This window comes from Malus domestica, chromosome 12 (assembly GCF_042453785.1).
Source record: "Malus domestica chromosome 12, GDT2T_hap1".
Classification (NCBI taxonomy): Eukaryota; Viridiplantae; Streptophyta; class Magnoliopsida; order Rosales; family Rosaceae; genus Malus; species Malus domestica.
This window is the reverse complement of record NC_091672.1, coordinates 5,301,785-5,319,261: the sequence shown is the minus strand read 5'-3', so window position 1 is coordinate 5,319,261 and position 17,477 is coordinate 5,301,785. Positions and strand designations below refer to the sequence as shown.

The 17,477-nt window shown below is 38.5% G+C and overlaps 1 protein-coding gene across 4 annotated transcripts; it reads left to right on the top strand.

Moving 5' to 3' along the window:
* Positions 1 to 6,168: 6,168 nt before the first annotated feature.
* LOC103449638 (ubiquitin C-terminal hydrolase 12) lies at positions 6,169 to 16,736 on the top strand. Of its 4 annotated transcripts, none has more exons than XM_070809713.1 (32): positions 6,169 to 6,407; positions 6,640 to 6,709; positions 6,931 to 7,078; positions 7,188 to 7,345; positions 8,354 to 8,619; positions 8,717 to 8,935; positions 9,012 to 9,120; positions 9,214 to 9,329; positions 9,637 to 9,735; positions 10,454 to 10,563; positions 11,090 to 11,164; positions 11,463 to 11,541; positions 11,639 to 11,785; positions 11,864 to 11,944; positions 12,055 to 12,174; positions 12,281 to 12,403; positions 12,794 to 12,871; positions 12,987 to 13,075; positions 13,159 to 13,267; positions 13,446 to 13,514; positions 13,630 to 13,740; positions 13,831 to 13,886; positions 13,983 to 14,160; positions 14,256 to 14,357; positions 14,436 to 14,507; positions 14,732 to 14,797; positions 15,015 to 15,080; positions 15,291 to 15,377; positions 15,540 to 15,656; positions 15,772 to 15,846; positions 15,946 to 16,032; positions 16,148 to 16,736. In XM_070809713.1, the coding sequence occupies exons 1-32, from the start codon at positions 6,378 to 6,380 to the stop codon at positions 16,187 to 16,189; spliced, it is 3,354 nt and encodes a 1,117-aa protein (XP_070665814.1). In that variant the 5' UTR covers positions 6,169 to 6,377; the 3' UTR covers positions 16,190 to 16,736. The 4 variants fall into 4 exon arrangements, with proteins under 4 accessions (XP_070665814.1, XP_070665816.1, XP_070665815.1 ...); XM_070809715.1 differs by having other exon boundaries at positions 6,183 to 6,407; positions 6,934 to 7,078; XM_070809714.1 differs by having other exon boundaries at positions 6,183 to 6,407; positions 6,637 to 6,709; positions 6,934 to 7,078.
* Positions 16,737 to 17,477: the final 741 nt, after the last annotated feature.

The window sequence follows — 17,477 nt, the reverse complement described above, 5'->3', positions numbered from 1 at the left end:
AGAAAGCATAACTATGCTCATTTCAACAATATGTCGATGTTTTCTTTCTGCAATTCCATTTTGTTCAGGATGTTTATGACATGAAAAATGTTGTGAAATTCCATTTGTAGTGAGAAACTTCTGAAAAGCATGACTTTTATACTCTCCACCTTCATCACATTGAAGGGTTTTAATTGAAAGATTAAACCTATTCTTGACAGAAGCCTTGAATTTAACAAAGATTTCAAATACTTCACTTTTGTGTTTCATGGGAAAAACCCAAGAGTAACGCGAATAATCATCCACAAATAGCACATAATAATGAAAACCTTCATTAGAAATAATTAGGGAAGACCACACATTCAAATGCAAAAGTTGCAAAGGAAATTGAGAAACAGATTGAGACACTTTGAAAGGTAACCTAGTACTCTTTCCTAAGGGACATGACTCACAAAAGCTTACATCAGTGGTACCATGAATTGGTACCAATTTATTTGAAATTAAAAACTTAATTATTGAATTGGCAGGATGACCAAGCCGAGAATGCCATTTTTGAACTGAACATCGAATCCCTACAAAAACTAAAATTGGATACTTGTGTTGTCCATTGCTAAAAATGGTTATAATCCATTCTCACATCTCCCTCGGAAAAGCATCTTCCGGGTCTTGAGGTCTTTAACAAGGAAAAAATGAGGGAATATCAGCAAATAGCAATGGTTGTCTAGTGTAAATCTGTGAGCAGATATTATATTTTGAGAAGCTGTGGGACAGTGAAGAATATTACTTAAATCAAATGAGCAAGTTCTAGTATGTAGTTTATTTGAACCGGAGTGAGAGATAGAGATGCCAGAGCCATTACCTACCCCTCCAATAGTATCATTACCATTGTACTCTTTGGGATTCACCAAATTTTAAATGCCAGGAGTGATAAGAGCATTAACACCAGTGTTCAACAACTAGGTACCATTCGGTTGTTTGTTCATGGTGATAGGCGATGAGGACATTAATGTGAGCCTCTTGGCTGGAATGCGACCTTCATAAGCAGCGTTCATCCTTTGGTAGCAATCAAGAGCTGGATGACTTGGTTTCCCATAGATTTGGCAAATGATACATTCACCAGGATAAGGAGGTCTCTCACCATTAGCTGGCTGGTTGCACTGGTTGTTGTTGTTGCGAGGATTGTATCCTCGTTGATTAGAAGAAGGTCCACGATTAGAGAGTGATGCACCTCTCCCAGTTCCACGGGAACGTCCCCCACCATGGCCACGCGCAGCAACAAAAGCATTAACAGGTGGATTATCAGCCATAAAAGGATTTTGACCCATCATTATGCGCCCGGTGGTTAACAGAAGTGCCTCAAGAGTATGATAAGTAATAGGGGAATCCCGAGCTTAAGCAGCACTTAACCTCATTTCAAAGGCAAGTCGGAGATTGTTCAACATAATCTGCACAAGTTCATCATCATTCACTGGTTGCCCCGCTAGGGCAAGATTATCGACTATGGCATTTATGCCATCCAGGTAGTCCGTGACAGAGAGATTGTCTTTTTTGGGTTGTAGCAACTCGTTTCTCATAAACAAGATTCTGTTTTGTGAGGTAGAAACATACCTCTGCTCTGAAGCTTCCCATGTGGCCCAAGCAATCTTCTTGCTTACCACAACAGAGAGTACAGAAGCAGCTAAAGAGCCATTTATCCAACTGAGGATCATTTAATCCTGTTAAACCCACGCAGTGTACGCGGGATTGACCGTGGTCACGCCAGGCAAGTCCTTGGGAGGGCACACCAAAGTACCATCCACATACCCCCATAAGATCTCTACTCTTAAGAATTGGGAGAATTTGAGCCAACCATAGTGGGTAGTTGGTCCAGCCAAGTTTGATGTTTACAACAGCGGAAAAAGGATGAAATGGATTGGTGGTAGGGTTCGTGGGATTGGTGATATGGGGTGGGATTGGAAAATTTGACATTGTTTTCAGCCATTAAAGTGTGGAGAAAAAAAAATGATCTTAGTCGTTAGACTTAGTAAGGCTCAATACCATGTAAAACTTAAGAAAGCTGAAAGTTTCACTTCAATTGCATACCCATCAAAACTGGGATGCATGCATTTATAATCATCTCAAGGTTACAGCATGGGTTTGAAAACCCTAGATACAAGGAAGTTTTGAAAGTTTAAAAATACTAACAGAAAGCTATAAGGATTACATGCGCAACTTATATTACATCAGATATTTGAAAACAAATCTTATAAACTATGAATGGTTGAAATGATAAGAGTTTGAAGTAAATCAAACTCCTAAAGATGCGGTGATAACAGCTTCACGTTGACTTCGTCTAACACATTTTACAGCAAGTACAAAATTTTGGGGAACCTTTCTTCTTGGTCGTCAGTGAAGGGGAAACTTTAGCTGAAGTTAAAATAGGGATACAAAAAAAATTGCAGGTCCCGGATAAGGAGTTCTCGAAGGTACTTAACCCCCAGCTTATATTCATTGGGATGGGGTCAGTAGAGAAAATGAGTGTTCCTTACTAGTATAAATGATCGTTTATTTTGCTTCCTTGTCAATTTCCCTTTTCGTTGTGTAGAGGAAGTTTGCATTCTTGTGACTTGGTCGTCCAGAGTAGCTGCAAGATTCTGATATTGTTTCTAGACGATTTCAGGTGTATCTATGGTCTATCGCAACTCATGTCACCCTTTCTTTCATGTTATGTCTGCGAGCCAATACAAACTATGTTTATGGGATTGCCTAGTTGGTTTTTTTTTTTAAACTCCAACATTTGAATTTTGTTTTCCTCAGAGTAGGAAATTTTTGCTGCATGAGAGCAGTGCCTTGGGCTGAAGCACTAAGAACATGCCAGGAATGCAGGCAAGGTAGATGAGACTGGCCATGCAGAAATGCCAAGACAGAAACGACGTCGTCGCCATATATGATGCCAAGGTAACAAAACTTGAGGCTGAACTAGCCCGAATTAATGCACAACTGGTGCAAGTAAAGGCATAACGAGCTCAAGGAATGGCGGATAGCTCTTTAAAATATGAAAACTTACCTTGTTGTTATAAAAGCATGGCTCTGTTAGAACCTAGGCTGTCGGGCAACTTAATTTGGTATCGAATTTGCTATCCATGAGATTTGAACCTAAGACCTATCACTTCGAAGTGAAGAGGAATACCATCAGATTTGACTCATAAGTTTGTATGAACATGCAAAAGAAGGGAACAAGTCGTGCAAAATTTAGGTAGCCTGTTTCCTTACGTTGCTCTAGTTTAAGTGAGAAGCAAGGTGATTGTATTGATGGGTATTTTTTTTTGGATGAATCTAGGATATCCCCCGCACATAGGCAATGACCAATCCTCGAGCCGGGTCGGACCCCATTCAGGGGGCAAGCTTTTCCAATGTTGGCTTCTCCATTCACAAGGCTTGAACTCGAGACCTTGCTTAAGAAGAACAAGCTCCTTACCACTTAAACCACCAAACATTGGTGTTGATGGGTATTTTTCGTTTACTCTCCTACCCCACCTCGTTTGCTTACTCCCAAAAAATTTATGTCTTTGGCTTAGTCTGTGTCTTGCTAAAAAGCCAATCTTTGTTTAACAACCACACATTGTCTAACCAACTCTTTCTTGCGGAGGAGTAGCGGCCGATCTATCTCATGGCAAAAGGAATTGGCAGAGTATGCAAGCTAGACTTTGAAGTAAAAAATCCAAGGTTTTATAAATTGATGAAGGAAAAACCAACGTGGTGGATGGGTCAAGCTCTGCATTTGCAATCGAATCATTATGACTACTAGATGCTCAACAAAATGGCTCGATAAAGCTTTTTTGGTTGATATTATGACCCTATTAACTAAACAATCTGGCTCTGCCACTTTCTGTGTGTATATATTCAAATTTTAAAATGAAAGAAAGAGAAGTTGGAAAGAAATGTGAGAGAGAGAGAGAAAAAAAAAAGAGAAAATGGGAGTTTTATTTTATTTTATTTTTTTCTTAAATTAAAAGTGCTATGACTACATGTTAGTGAGGTTTGAAAAAAAAAAATACAACGAAGTTTGACTTGGGCGGAAACTTTATTCTTTTTAGGGTAAATCTCAGTTTACTACCCTCAAGTTTCGTGGTTTTCAACATTTGGTACATCAAGTTTTTTTCTTCCCAGAGTCATACCTAAAGTGTTAATTTTGGAACAGTCTCATACATCCGTCAGTCAAACTATCAAGTCTGCCGTTAACTAATAACGTGGCGCTCATGTGGACAATGACTGGGCGCCACGTGTCAATAAAAAAAATTAAAATTATTAAACTATTAAAATAATTAATTAATTAAAATAAAATAATAAAAAAAATCCAGAACCCCTTTGTCTTCCACACCCCGACCCCCTTCCCTTATCCCTCCCTTCTCTCCTTTGCACCTACCCCAACGTCTGCACATCCATCATTCCCCCTCCCTCTTCGACTCCACCTACTCAACCCTCATCCTCTTCGACGACCCAGTTTCTCTGTATGCAACCACCACCTTCCCCCACCCCCATATTCCCCCACTGTTCTTCACTCTCCCTACAGATTTGACCGCCTCGTCTCTCCAGATTTGCAGTCGATTTTTCTTGCTTGCTTCTTCCTAGGCCCCATGTCCAAACCACATCCCCTCCTCTGTGGATCCACTCCTATCCCCTTCTCTATCGTCCCCACCCCAATCTCATCTCCAATTCTCTTTCATAAATTCCATTCCTAACCCCACAAACATGGAGAAAGGAATACCCATCCCCACCGTCGTTCGAGCACTTTTCTCCATTCGTCGGAGACCTTGTCGCCTCTATCCTTGATCTGGAAATATACCTTATTGCTTCAAACTTGTTGTGATTTTGGGTTGAAGGTTGCAGAGGGAGTGAGGTTGGTGATGGGAAGAGATTCTACAAATTGAAGCTACGGACCCTGCAAAGGAATTAAAGCTTGCTACCGCAGGTCTGGGGCGTGGGAGGAGGGTGAGACTGTGGGTGGCTAGGGCTCGTGGGTAAGGTGGTTGCACAGTGGGATTATTGTAGTTGTTTCTAGGTTTCTATGGGGGCTGCTGCTGGAGAAACCATTGGGGTAGGTCGCTTGGACTAAGAGGTGGTGGAGAAGATTGGAGGAGGCATGGAGATTTTAGAGCTGGATGGTGAGGGTGCGGGTATGGGTTGCATAGGAAAGAAAGGAGGAGGGGGTTGGGGGAGGTAGAAGACGGGCATTTTTTTTTTTTGGAATTTTGAATTTTGAATTTTTTATACCCCTTCTAAAAAAAATCCACGTGGACCCCTTAATGACACGTGGTGCACAGTCATTGTCTACATAGGCGTCACGTCATCAGTTAACGGCAGACTTAACAATTTAACTAACAGATGTATGAGACTGTCCCAAAATTAACACTTTAGATATGATTCTGGGGCGAAAAAAACTTGATGTACCAAATGTTGAAAACCACAAAACTTGAGGGTAGTAAACTGAGATTTACCCTTCTTTTTAAATAAACGATATTATCTACATTAAGGGGGTAAGAGGGTGGGGGAGTGGGTTAAGGCTCACAATGGGTGAGCCATAATAATGTGGTTCAAATTCGCCTTTGTTGAAAATCGAACCTAATACCTCTCACTTATCAATGAAGAGAAATACTATTAAACTGTATTACTAAATGACAATTTGGATGGAATTATATACTATATTTCATTTTTTGATGGAATACTAAACCGTCTTTTCACTTTTTTTCAATTGATAAGGAAAATTTAATTAATAAGTAGTTTTGAAAATAAGTACCATATTCATTATATGATGCTAAAAATGAGTCTCGATAAAAACTTTGTCAGAAATTTTAATCCTATCTAAGAATTATTTTTTATTAATAAGTAGTTTAAATAACTTTTCCAGACCGAGTGGTGGATGGATTGTATGAAAGTGGGAGAAGTCCAATACCAATTGTGTACAATTATTATAATTTATGACATCACCCACTTTGACAAAAGCTTGAATACCAGTGTACGAGGAAAGATCACATACGTCATTCGCCAGTGCACGTGACCCTCTGGTGACTGCCACGTCATCTATTTAATCCCACCCAACCATCTCGCCCCAGGTGTCGGCCTCCCACTGGTCCTTCCACACGCTAAAGATCTTACTCCTCTCATGTAAACCCACCGCACTCCGTCCTCCATTTCCCAAACTACCCCCGCCTTTTCACGAAATCCCCAATACGCCCCTCCCTGGACTTTGCACCCAGCGGCTTGTCTCGGAGCCAGTTTCTTACGGGAGTGTCCCCTCCTTCGCAAAACAAAGCCCCGCCTCTCTCCCCTCTCTCCCCCTCTCTCTCTCTGCCCCCGTCTTTCACTGGTATCGTTCGTCTCTCAGATTCGTCGATCGGACGGTTCGTTGCGCGGCAGCAATGACTATGATGACTCCTGCACCGTTGGATGTACGTACCGACTCCTCTACATTTCCACTCTCGGTTTAATTTCATTGGGTTTCGGCTTCGTTCTTCGTTTCTGATCGCCTATGGATCTTGGTGGCGTTCGGCGGTTTCGAACTGGGATGAATTTTGGGAATTCACCGACTTAAAGTGATTGATTTGCTAGGGTTATGATTCAGTAAGATAGGGTTAGGTTTTTCTCGATCAGAGCTCTGATTTTTGTTTCTTTTGTTAGCAGCAGCAGCAAGAGGACGAAGAGATGCTTGTGCCGAACTCGGATTTGGTCGAAGGTCCTCAGCCAATGGAAGGTTTAATTTTTAGCAATTTTTCGATGAGTTACTGTTTGAATTTCTTATGTTTGTGTTTATGGTGTGGTTTTGGAGCGTTATGTGTGGCGTAGTTGATCTGAAACAATTGGTTTTTGTGCGAATTTGGCATCACAGGGTTTGATTAGAGTGCAAGTGTTTGCATTTTCTTTAGGGTTTTGGTTTTGTTTTTTTGAAATTTATGGTATTTGGTGTGTTGGTAGTAGCCCAAGTGGAGCCAGCTAGTACAGTTGATAGTCAACCAGTGGAGGATCCTCCAACGATGAAATTCACTTGGACAATTGAGAACTTTACTAGGTTGAACATCAAGAAGCACTACTCTGACATGTTCGTAGTGGGCGGCTATAAATGGTATTTTTTCTTGTCTACCAGATGTCAAAAACTGATTATAACGCTACTTAAGATTGGCTTATATTTGTAGGTGATTGGATTTTGAATTGCTTTTGGTTTGTTTGATCAGGCGGATACTAATATTTCCCAAGGGAAACAATGTGGACTACTTGTCAATGTATTTGGATGTGGCAGATTCCGGGACATTGCCATATGGGTGGAGTAGATATGCACACTTCAGCTTGGCTGTAGTTAATCATATCCATACCAAGTACTCAATAAGAAAGGGTATATTCCTTTATTAGTCTTGTTTCTTTTTAGCATTCAAGTCTGTGCGTTTGCCTGGTTGTCGTATTCTGTTTTCTTGTTTTCTTTCAGTGAGAGCTTTGCTTGTTGTTGGGTAGTCATGGGCACCCAAGGCTTTTAATTAGAATTTATTATCCTTGGAATGGACCTACCTAAATGTGACTACGGGACAGAGGTTCGGGGCCGAAGGAGTAGAGGAAGACCTAGGAAAACTTTGGAAGAGACCCTAAGAAAAGACTTGAGTACTTGGATCTAACGGAGGACATGACACAAATGAGCGCAATGGCGTTCTAGGATTTAGCCGACCCCACTTAGTGGGAAAAGGCTTTGTTGTTGTTGTTGTTGGAATGGACCTACCTGGCTTTCAACTTCATAGTTCTTGGGTGATGCCATTTGAACGCAAACAATATCTAATTAACCACTCTAATCTTGTTATTGTGAGCTTTTAATTCTAATTTTTCTCATTGAAATATCAAAACTATAAAGTAAAGAAAATTCTTCCACCCCTTTCTCTCTAAAATCTTGGCTAACGGCAGCAGCACCATCGTCTGACTATGTGCCCATGGCGCCTTTGTTTGGGGATTTTTGAAGTTTGAGAAAAAGTGAATAAAAAAATTATGGATTAAAACGTACCAACAGATGTTAGAAGTAAATTGAAAACCAATAGATTATTCCTTTTAGGTATCTAGATGTCAAATATAGATTAACAGTAAAGGTAGAAACAGGAAGAATTTACTTGGAAATTACGTGCAATTAAAGGGTGAATTTCTAGGTAATGAAAAGGCTAACTGAATCAAGGGTTCCCATTTATTAAGGGATGAGCTTGAGGCGGGTCTGACGATCAGATATGGTAAAGAATTGTATTTTATTGGTGTGACCTATGTTCTAGAACATTAATTTGCAATGCGTTTAACCAGAATTGAACAATCTTTAATCATATTCAAGATGTTTTTTAAGACCTTTGTCGTTCATTGTTGTATGATGTTGCAGACACTCAGCACCAATTCAATGCAAGAGAAAGTGACTGGGGATTCACTTCATTCATGCCTCTTGGTGATCTTTATGATCCGAGTAGGGGATATCTGGTGAACGATACAGTTGTGGTTGAAGCTGAGGTTGCTGTCCGTAAGGTTCTAGATTACTGGTCATATGACTCGAAAAAGGAAACTGGTTATGTTGGGCTCAAGAATCAGGGAGCAACTTGTTATATGAATTCTCTTCTCCAGACTTTGTACCATATACCGTACTTCAGAAAGGTCATTTACGTGATCTCCTGTTTTCATTGTAAGCTAAACATGAATTGTTTGAATTTTCTATGAAAAGCATTATCTCAATTTTGGACTTACTTACCAGGCCGTGTATCATATGCCAACAACTGAGAATGACATGCCTTCAGGAAGCATCCCTTTGGCGCTACAAAGTTTATTCTATAAGCTTCAATACAATGACAGCAGTGTTGCAACCAAAGAATTGACCAAATCCTTTGGATGGGATACATATGATTCTTTTATGCAACATGATGTGCAGGAACTTAATAGAGTTCTTTGTGAAAAGCTTGAAGATAAAATGAAGGTATAGGAAGCTTTCAGTTTTTGCTATTGCTGTAGCTTTTGTTCATTTCATTTTGATAATTGTTCTGTGGGCCCAGGGAACTGTTGTGGAGGGTACAATACAGCAGTTGTTTGAAGGACATCACATGAATTACATTGAATGCATCAATGTGGATTACAAATCTACAAGAAAGGAATCATTTTATGGTAATATTTATTGGCACAATTTCAGTTGTTAAGAGTTGGAAATATTTTGTAAATGTCAGTGCATGCCACTGGTTTCTTCTTATTACTTTGCAGACCTACAGCTTGATGTGAAAGGCTGTCGGGATGTTTATGCTTCTTTTGACAAGTATGTGGAAGTTGAACGTCTTGAGGGTGACAATAAATACCATGCCGAAGAACATGGTTTGCAGGTTAATTACCGAATCACTTTCGGGGGGCTGCATTTATACTATACATATAATCTGAGGCTGCTCGTAGTTGCATTATTTCCAAAACTAGGGTTTACATTGTTTCCTCTGCAGTGAAGTATTTAATATATGTTCCGAAAACATGTGTTGGTGGTGTCATGCATGATATATTTTAAATTCTGATTGGATGCGTCCTCAGTTTTTTCTTTCCATTAAATCGCTTGCTGAAGCAAGTATTCTTACATATATTTCTTCGATATTAAAAATTTACAATATTGCTCTCAAGGAATATTTTGGATGTTTATTCCAGGATGCTAAGAAGGGTGTTCTGTTTATTGACTTCCCTCCCGTTCTTCAACTTCAGCTAAAGCGATTTGAATATGATTTTATGCGGGACACTATGGTTAAGGTTGGTACTGGAAGCTCATCTTCCTCCTTTAGCTTCATCTGTGTTTATACATGAAACATTGAAACTGTGATGTTTTACTATGAAGGTATGCTTCTTAGCTGAAAACAAAAGTGTACCATGTAAAATATATTTCTTCACATTTTGTATAAATTCAGGTGAAAGCTTGTCTTTGCCTAATGGGTTTCAATCTAATTTTAATTTTGTTTTATGACTGGATGCTGAAAGATGGATTAACCCCTATCAATATGGTTCTTTTTGTTCCTTTCTTTTTCTCAACAAAAAAAACAAAGCCTTTTCCCACCAAGTGTGGTCGGCTATATGAATCCTAGAACGCCATTGCCCCCGGTTCTATGTCATGTCCTCCGTTAGATCCAAGTACTTAAGTCTTTTCTTAGAGTCTCTTCCTAGGTCTTCCTCTACCCCTTCGGCCCTAAACCTCTGTCCCGTAGTCGCATCTTCTAACCGGAGCATCAATAGGCCTTCTTTGCACATGTCCAAACCACCGTAACCGAAAGAAAAAAAAAAAACCTCATTGTTTTTCAGTTTCTTTATAGTTGAACTTTCTCAATCTAATGGATTATTTTTATTCAAAGTTATATATACTAATGAAATTCGTTTTTACCTGTTGGGTATGTTTGTTCGTGTGGCAATGACATTTTTTAAATGGAAAGCAAATAAATTATCATGGTAAGAATGTTGTATTATTTGTTTTTGGCAGATAAATGATCGCTATGAATTTCCTCTTCAACTTGACCTTGATAGGGAGAATGGAAAATATCTATCACCTGAATCAGATAAGAGTGTTCGCAACCTCTACACTCTTCATAGGTATCTATTTTGCCTTGTACTATTACATGATATAATATAGATCATCTATTTCCTAAATTTGGCATGTTATTTCAAAGGATTGTACTTTCTAGACCTTTGCATGTGCATGGCATTATTTACTGAGTGTAACATAACCAATTTTCTTCTTGTCTTGACATATGATATCCCCAGTGGATAGATCCAATTTTTTTCATTGAAATTGAAGCTGGGTTATAGAACTATCTAATGTATGGTCATTCATGATGTCTAGGAGTCTACTTATTTATCAAAGTTCTTTCATGCCTACGACTATTAAGGCATTGTGCCTCTACTATTAGTTGAGTGGGTGGGATTATGAAAAAAATTTCGGGTTTAATTTATCAGTTGTGCCCAGTAGTGATTATGGTAGTTAAAAATACTAATACAATATATGAAGAGGGTTGTTCGATCCTGCTTTTGCATATGCCTGTTTGGTCATGTTGTGTGGAGCTTCATAAATTTTACTTTGTAGTTGGTTACTTACTATGATAATTTTCTACTGTTGCAGTGTCTTGGTGCATAGTGGTGGGGTGCATGGTGGCCATTACTATGCTTTCATCAGACCAACCCTCTCAGACCAGTGGTATGGACGGATCTCCTGGAATCGATTCTCTCTGTAGTTGTCTGGAGTCTCACACAGAAAACACATGAATGCAGAGACAGACATTCTCTCACACTGCTCTCTTGCTTTGCTTCTTACTTTTTTTTGTTGGTCCTTGTTCAAATAAGATGGTTTTATTGGAATCTATATATTTCACATTGCTTTTCTGATGGATTCTGGTACCATAACTTGGTTACCTGACTGCTTGCTCTTATGCATGAATGAGTGTTCTTGTGCATGCATTTCATGTGTTGATGTAATTTGTCATGTCTTGTTTTAGGTACAAATTTGATGATGAACGTGTGACAAAAGAGGATGTGAAGAGGGCTTTAGAAGAGCAGTACGGTGGTGAGGAAGAGGTAGTTTAGTTTTTGCTGTATCCAACCTGCTATAGTTCTCCTTGATTTTAAAGTTTCTTAATTGTCAACTGACCTATTGTTGTTTTCTTTCCAACAGTTGCCACAGACCAATCCTGGCTTCAATAATACTCCTTTCAAATTTACAAAATACTCAAATGCATACATGCTTGTGTATATACGGGACAGTGATAAGGACAAAATAATATGTAACGTGGATGAGAAAGACATAGCCGAACATCTAAGGGTAATGGTATATCAAGCATAAGTTCTGATTCCAGTGTCCAATTAAGAGAATGAACTGACATTCTATGTTCCATTTCAGATAAGGTTGAAGAAAGAACAAGAAGAGAAAGAGGACAAAAGGAAATATAAGGCACAAGCACACCTCTACACTATTATTAAGGTAAAGGTTTCTAGTTTATCCCCATTTTCACCATTGTTTGTTCAGATGTGGTATGACAGGTGTTTGGTGTGGAACAAAAAAATTATGGCAAAATTTAATGATGTGTTTAGGTTGCTCGAGATGAGGATCTGACAGAACAAATTGGAAGGGATATTTATTTTGACCTAGTGGACCATGACAAAGTTCGTAATTTCCGTGTTCAGAAACAAATGCCCTTTAATCTTTTCAAGGTACACCAGTACAGGCTGACTTTGTGCATTTATGTCTTCTGTATTCTTTTCTACCATTTGGGGTTATGTTTAATATGGGAATTCCTAAATTTGAAATGGTTAACAGGAGGAGGTTGCGAAAGAGTTTGGCATACCAGTGCAGTTTCAGCGTTTCTGGATTTGGGCCAAGAGACAAAACCACACATATCGCCCCAACCGACCATTGACACCTCAGGAAGAAACACAATCAGTACGTACTTTGTACTTCCTACCTTTGAATGGATTTTCAATACAAGATGCCCTGCTCCTTGCCCACATGCTTTGTTTTCAGTTCTATTCGTAATTCGTAATTCTTATTATATCTGAATTATTACTTTTCCTCCATTTGGATTAATAGCGGATGTTGTCTTTGTATAGTCTAACACTGAACTGCTCAAGTTTATGAATGAATGATGGATGATTATAATTGTTATTATTATTTGTGAAATTGGAATTTAACTAAGTGCTTAATGGATTGGTCAGTGATAAACATTCGATCTCAGATTTGGAATGATTGATAGTGTTTTTAACTAGACTTCGGTGCTAAGAAGAGCTTGGTTTAGGTGATGCAAAGCTAATGATGACCGCTTGCATTTTTCAGGTTGGACACTTGAGAGAGGTATCAAATAAAACACACAATGCAGAGCTAAAGTTGTTTCTGGAAGTAGAGTTTGGGCCGGTAATCAGTCTTACTCTATTCTTGTTACTACCTGTGTAGTGAAGCTTATTGGAGTTCCAATTGCTGTATGAAAGGATTTTTTTCTTACATTTTATTGTTTCTGTACATTTTCCAGGATCTACGTCCTATTCCTCCGCCTGACAAAACCAAGGAAGATATCCTTCTTTTCTTTAAGCTTTATGAGCCTGAGAAACGAGAACTACGGTACATCCTGCTCTTTCTGCTTAGCTGAATATTTTTATCCTTTGCCTTGTGTTTGCTAATTTAAGTTTCTTTTCTGTTTCCAGTTTTGTTGGTAGGTTTTTTGTGAAGAGTTCTAGTAAACCAGCAGAGATTTTAGGAAAATTAAATCAACTGGCTGGTTTTACCCCTGATGAAGAAATTGAGCTTTATGAGGTGTGTTTCACTTTAAATTTTAGCATAAGGTTGTGTCGTAGCTCACACGCACACACGCACACACTCATATATATTGTACATAGACATGTAGAATATATATGTATATTTATAATTTGTTGCATGCTTTGCTGTAGCATTTTAAGCAAACTTAATACATGTTTTTGTGCTACAATTTCAGGAAATAAAGTTTGAGCCATGTATCATGTGCGAACATCTTGACAAGAAGACCTCATTTCGATCGAGTCAGGTAACTGTTGCTATATTGCATGCTTGGTATATTACAAATATGTGTGTATTATAGGAATTAACGTTTTGATTCTAGGTATATTTTCAGTTAACCATCGGTTGCGTTCCTTTTCCAGATTGAAGATGGGGATATTATTTGCTTTCAGAAGTCTACTCCTCTTGAAAGTGAAGAAGAATGTAAATATCCTGATGTTCCTTCATTTTTGGAATACGTACACAATCGCCAGGTACAGGCTGTGGAAACATTTAATTTGTTTTATAGCTATATTTTGTTGAATGTTAAACCTAACTGTGTTGAATGGTCTGATGCTTTACAGGTTGTTCATTTCCGTTCTTTGGAGAAACCTAAGGAGGAGGATTTCAGTTTAGAATTGTATGTACTTCCTGAACCATTGTCCCTCATAGTTGAACAGTCCATCATTGTTTTATTACTCAGTTCGTTAACTTTATTTTTCATTGTTATTTTTAGGTCAAAGCTACACACTTACGATGATGTGGTGGAGAAATTGGCTCGCCAAATTGGTTTGGAAGATCCCACCAAAATCAGACTCACTGCACATAACTGCTATTCTCAGCAACCTAAGCCCCAACCAATTAAATTTCGGGGCGTAGAGCATTTAACTGATATGTTAGTTCATTACAATCAAGTAGGTGGCACTGTATTGCCCTTCCTCTGTTTAATTCACTCTCATATGCATCATGTGGTGTGGCTACTAATTATGCTTATTGTTTCCTTTTACAGAGCTCTGATATTTTGTATTATGAAGTCTTGGACATCCCCCTGCCAGAATTGCAAGGCCTAAAAAATCTAAAAGTTGCTTTTCATCATGCTACAAAAGATGAGGTATGAGTAATTTTTTTTCAGCGTCTTCTGCCTATGAACAGTCATTGTGCACATCATAAACTTGAGTGATGTTTACAGGTGGTGATTCACAATATTAGATTGCCCAAACAGAGCACTGTGGGGGATGTCATTAATGTACTTAAAACGAAGGTACTGTTTCTGTCAATCATATTTTAAGTTCTATCTGTATTTTCTTTTCGTTTTTGGTACAGGAAAGGTAATGATGCTGTCATATATCCCTTTATTTATTGCTTATAAGATATATCACTTTGACTAACTTTAAGAGTTATTAGATGCTCAATATAATTTATCTCTGCCTCCTTTGAAAGTTCTGTATAATAGATTTTACTCAATGTATGGTGTACTTGAAGCAGGTAGAGCTGTCTCATCCAAATGCAGAACTCCGACTGCTTGAGGTTTTCTATCACAAGATTTACAAGGTAATTATTTGTATGTCAGCTGTGTCAGCATATAGGTACTTTTTTGGGTCATTTTTCCCAGAAATGATATGCATGTTGCTGGCCCCATTTATGATGTGATTATGTATGATATGTTTGGCTTGTTTTCCTAAAGGACCTTGTTATATCAGAATTTTTTTCCGTCGAATAATGTATGTGCAGTCTGTAGTTGCACTCAGTTCCATCTGTTTGTTTTCAGATCTTCCCACACAGTGAGAAAATTGAGAATATAAATGACCAGTACTGGACTTTGCGTGCAGAGGAGGCAAGTTCATTTCTCCCCCTTTTCTTTATTTAGTTTTATTTTGGGAAGTTTCTTCTTTATTCAGTTGAAATTTTTTAGAATGTGGGTGTAGTTTTATGGGCAAGATTTGTAATTAGTTGGTTTTCCCTTTCCAGATTAGCATCCTTGCTTGGATTGATATTTTTACTTGGTACTTTCTATGCAGCTGACTTTTTCCCCCTCTTGTATCAGATTCCAGAAGAAGAGAAAAACTTGGGTCCCCATGATCGCTTGATTCATGTTTACCACTTTACAAAAGACACTGCACAGAACCAGATGGTATGTGAATTTTTATTAAATTTTTTTTGCAAGCGGAATTTTGGCTTGTTGATTGGTATTTTGTACAACTATTTGATTACTGTTTCAGTTAGAGATGAAGACTGATTAACCCAAATATATAAAGATTTTAGTAACTATCTTGTTCTTTGTACATTTCAACAGCAAGTACAAAATTTTGGGGAACCTTTCTTCTTGGTCATCCATGAAGGTGAAACTTTAGCTGAAGTTAAAGAACGGATACAAAAGAAATTGCAGGTCCCCGATGAGGAGTTTGCCAAGGTACTTGATTCAACCTTACATTTGTTGGAACGTTACTGGAGGAAAAGATTGTTTTACCTCTAGAATTAATGGGTTTTTATTTTTCTGCTCATCTATTTCCCTTTTGGTTGCGCAGTGGAAGTTTGCTTTCTTGTCACTTGGTCGTCCTGAGTACTTGCAGGATTCTGATGTTGTGTCCAGCCGTTTTCAGGTATGTTCTATGGTCTATTGTAATCTTGTGCTTATGGGTATTGCCGTTATTGCATTGTGGGTTCTTTAATTCCATTGTTATGGCTTTTGTTTTCCTCAGAGAAGAGATGTTTATGGTGCATGGGAGCAGTACCTTGGGTTGGAGCACTCTGATAATGCTCCTAAGAGAGCGTATGCAGTAAATCAGGTAAGTGCTGCTTCTCGGTGTTATACAAACTTCACATGCTCATGCCCAAATAGTGTATCGAATAAATGGATACCTCCCGTTTCTTGGTTTTGATTCACCTCACAATATATTGCAGAACCGTCACACGTACGAGAAGCCAGTTAAAATATACAACTAACAAGAGCTGATGGTCCTAGGCCGGTGCATCAGCTTGTACTTAGCATCCTTCAGTGCCACAGAGGCAGTCTGAAAATAGCCAGGATGCGAAACAATGTAGCTCGTATCATATAGGGGTGATTTGGTTAGGATTCGATTGTTGTCTTTTGGGCTCAAATGTTGATTCATGTGGTTGCGGAACTGGAAGATCATCTCCCGATGTGTCGTAAAATTGTTAATCCCTCTGCTGGAGTTCTGCTCTGATCCTTTTGTTTGTTTGTTTTGCCTCCTTGGTGAAGGCGCCGCCTCGCTTTCGGAGGTTGGTTGCGTTCCCTATACAGCTCCGTTGTAATTTAGCAGTACATAAGGAGATTTTGAGGGCATTTGTATCGGGTACAGTCGGCTGCATTTGCATTTAGGATTGTTCCGTAATATTATTTTTCTGTTCAATTAATTTTATCTTAATTTCGTGAAAGAGATGGGAAAAAACTGCACAAGGGGTTTGTATTAGCGTGGTTGGCTTGTTCACAATTCTGGCTCTCAGATTGTATAAGATATATGATTTCGAATTGTCGTGTTTGTGTGCATCAATCTGAACCGTTTATTTTTCAGTTCATCTATGCAGTGTTTATGATTTCGCATGTCAGTTTTGCACAAGTCACTGCGTCGTCCATGCATGCAGGACATGTTGATTTATATACCAAAATAGATGTATAAGATACACTATTGAAATTCAAGTGAAAAACGCTTTTCGGCAATGCAGTTCAATTGATCCAGGAACATTAAAATATGAGTACGCATATCCCTTTTACTTGTCCTTTCTAAATTTTTTATTATTAAGGAGAGGGAAGGGTTCGAAACTATTACAATAATTTAGGGATGGATAAGGTTTCGAATCCGGGATGCATAGATAGAAACTCAACACCTTATCGAGAAATTTTTCAACATGCTTAGTATTTGGGACGGTACACCACATGTTATTATACAATTGGAGGAAAGTTTATTTTTCCAAGTGTCCTTCTAATTGTGTAATAACATGTGCCGTACTATTTCATGTTTCAAGTACATTAAAAAATCTCTATATTGGACCACATGTCCCTTTTAGTTTTTTATATTTTATCTTATACAGTAAAAACTCTCTAAAGTAATACTCTGTAAAGGAATAATCTTCTAAAGTCAAACAATTTTGGTCCCAACTTGGTACTAGTTATGTGTAGGAATAAACTTCATACGGTGATAAGTTATAATTTTTTTTTGGTCCCATCTTAGGAAACACATCGCCACACAGTAATAATTGTCGATGAGTACAA

What these genes read in the sequence shown, in the direction of transcription:
- LOC103449638 (XM_029090393.2), top strand. Translation starts at nt 6,378, where the DNA reads ATGACTATGATGACTCCTGCACCGTTGGAT. An exon ending in GTAGTGGGCGGCTATAAATG is followed by an intron (nt 7,079 to 7,187) that starts GTATTTTTTCTT and finishes TTGTTTGATCAG; the next exon opens with GCGGATACTAATATTTCCCA. An exon ending in ATCATGCTACAAAAGATGAG is followed by an intron (nt 14,358 to 14,435) that starts GTATGAGTAATT and finishes TGATGTTTACAG; the next exon opens with GTGGTGATTCACAATATTAG.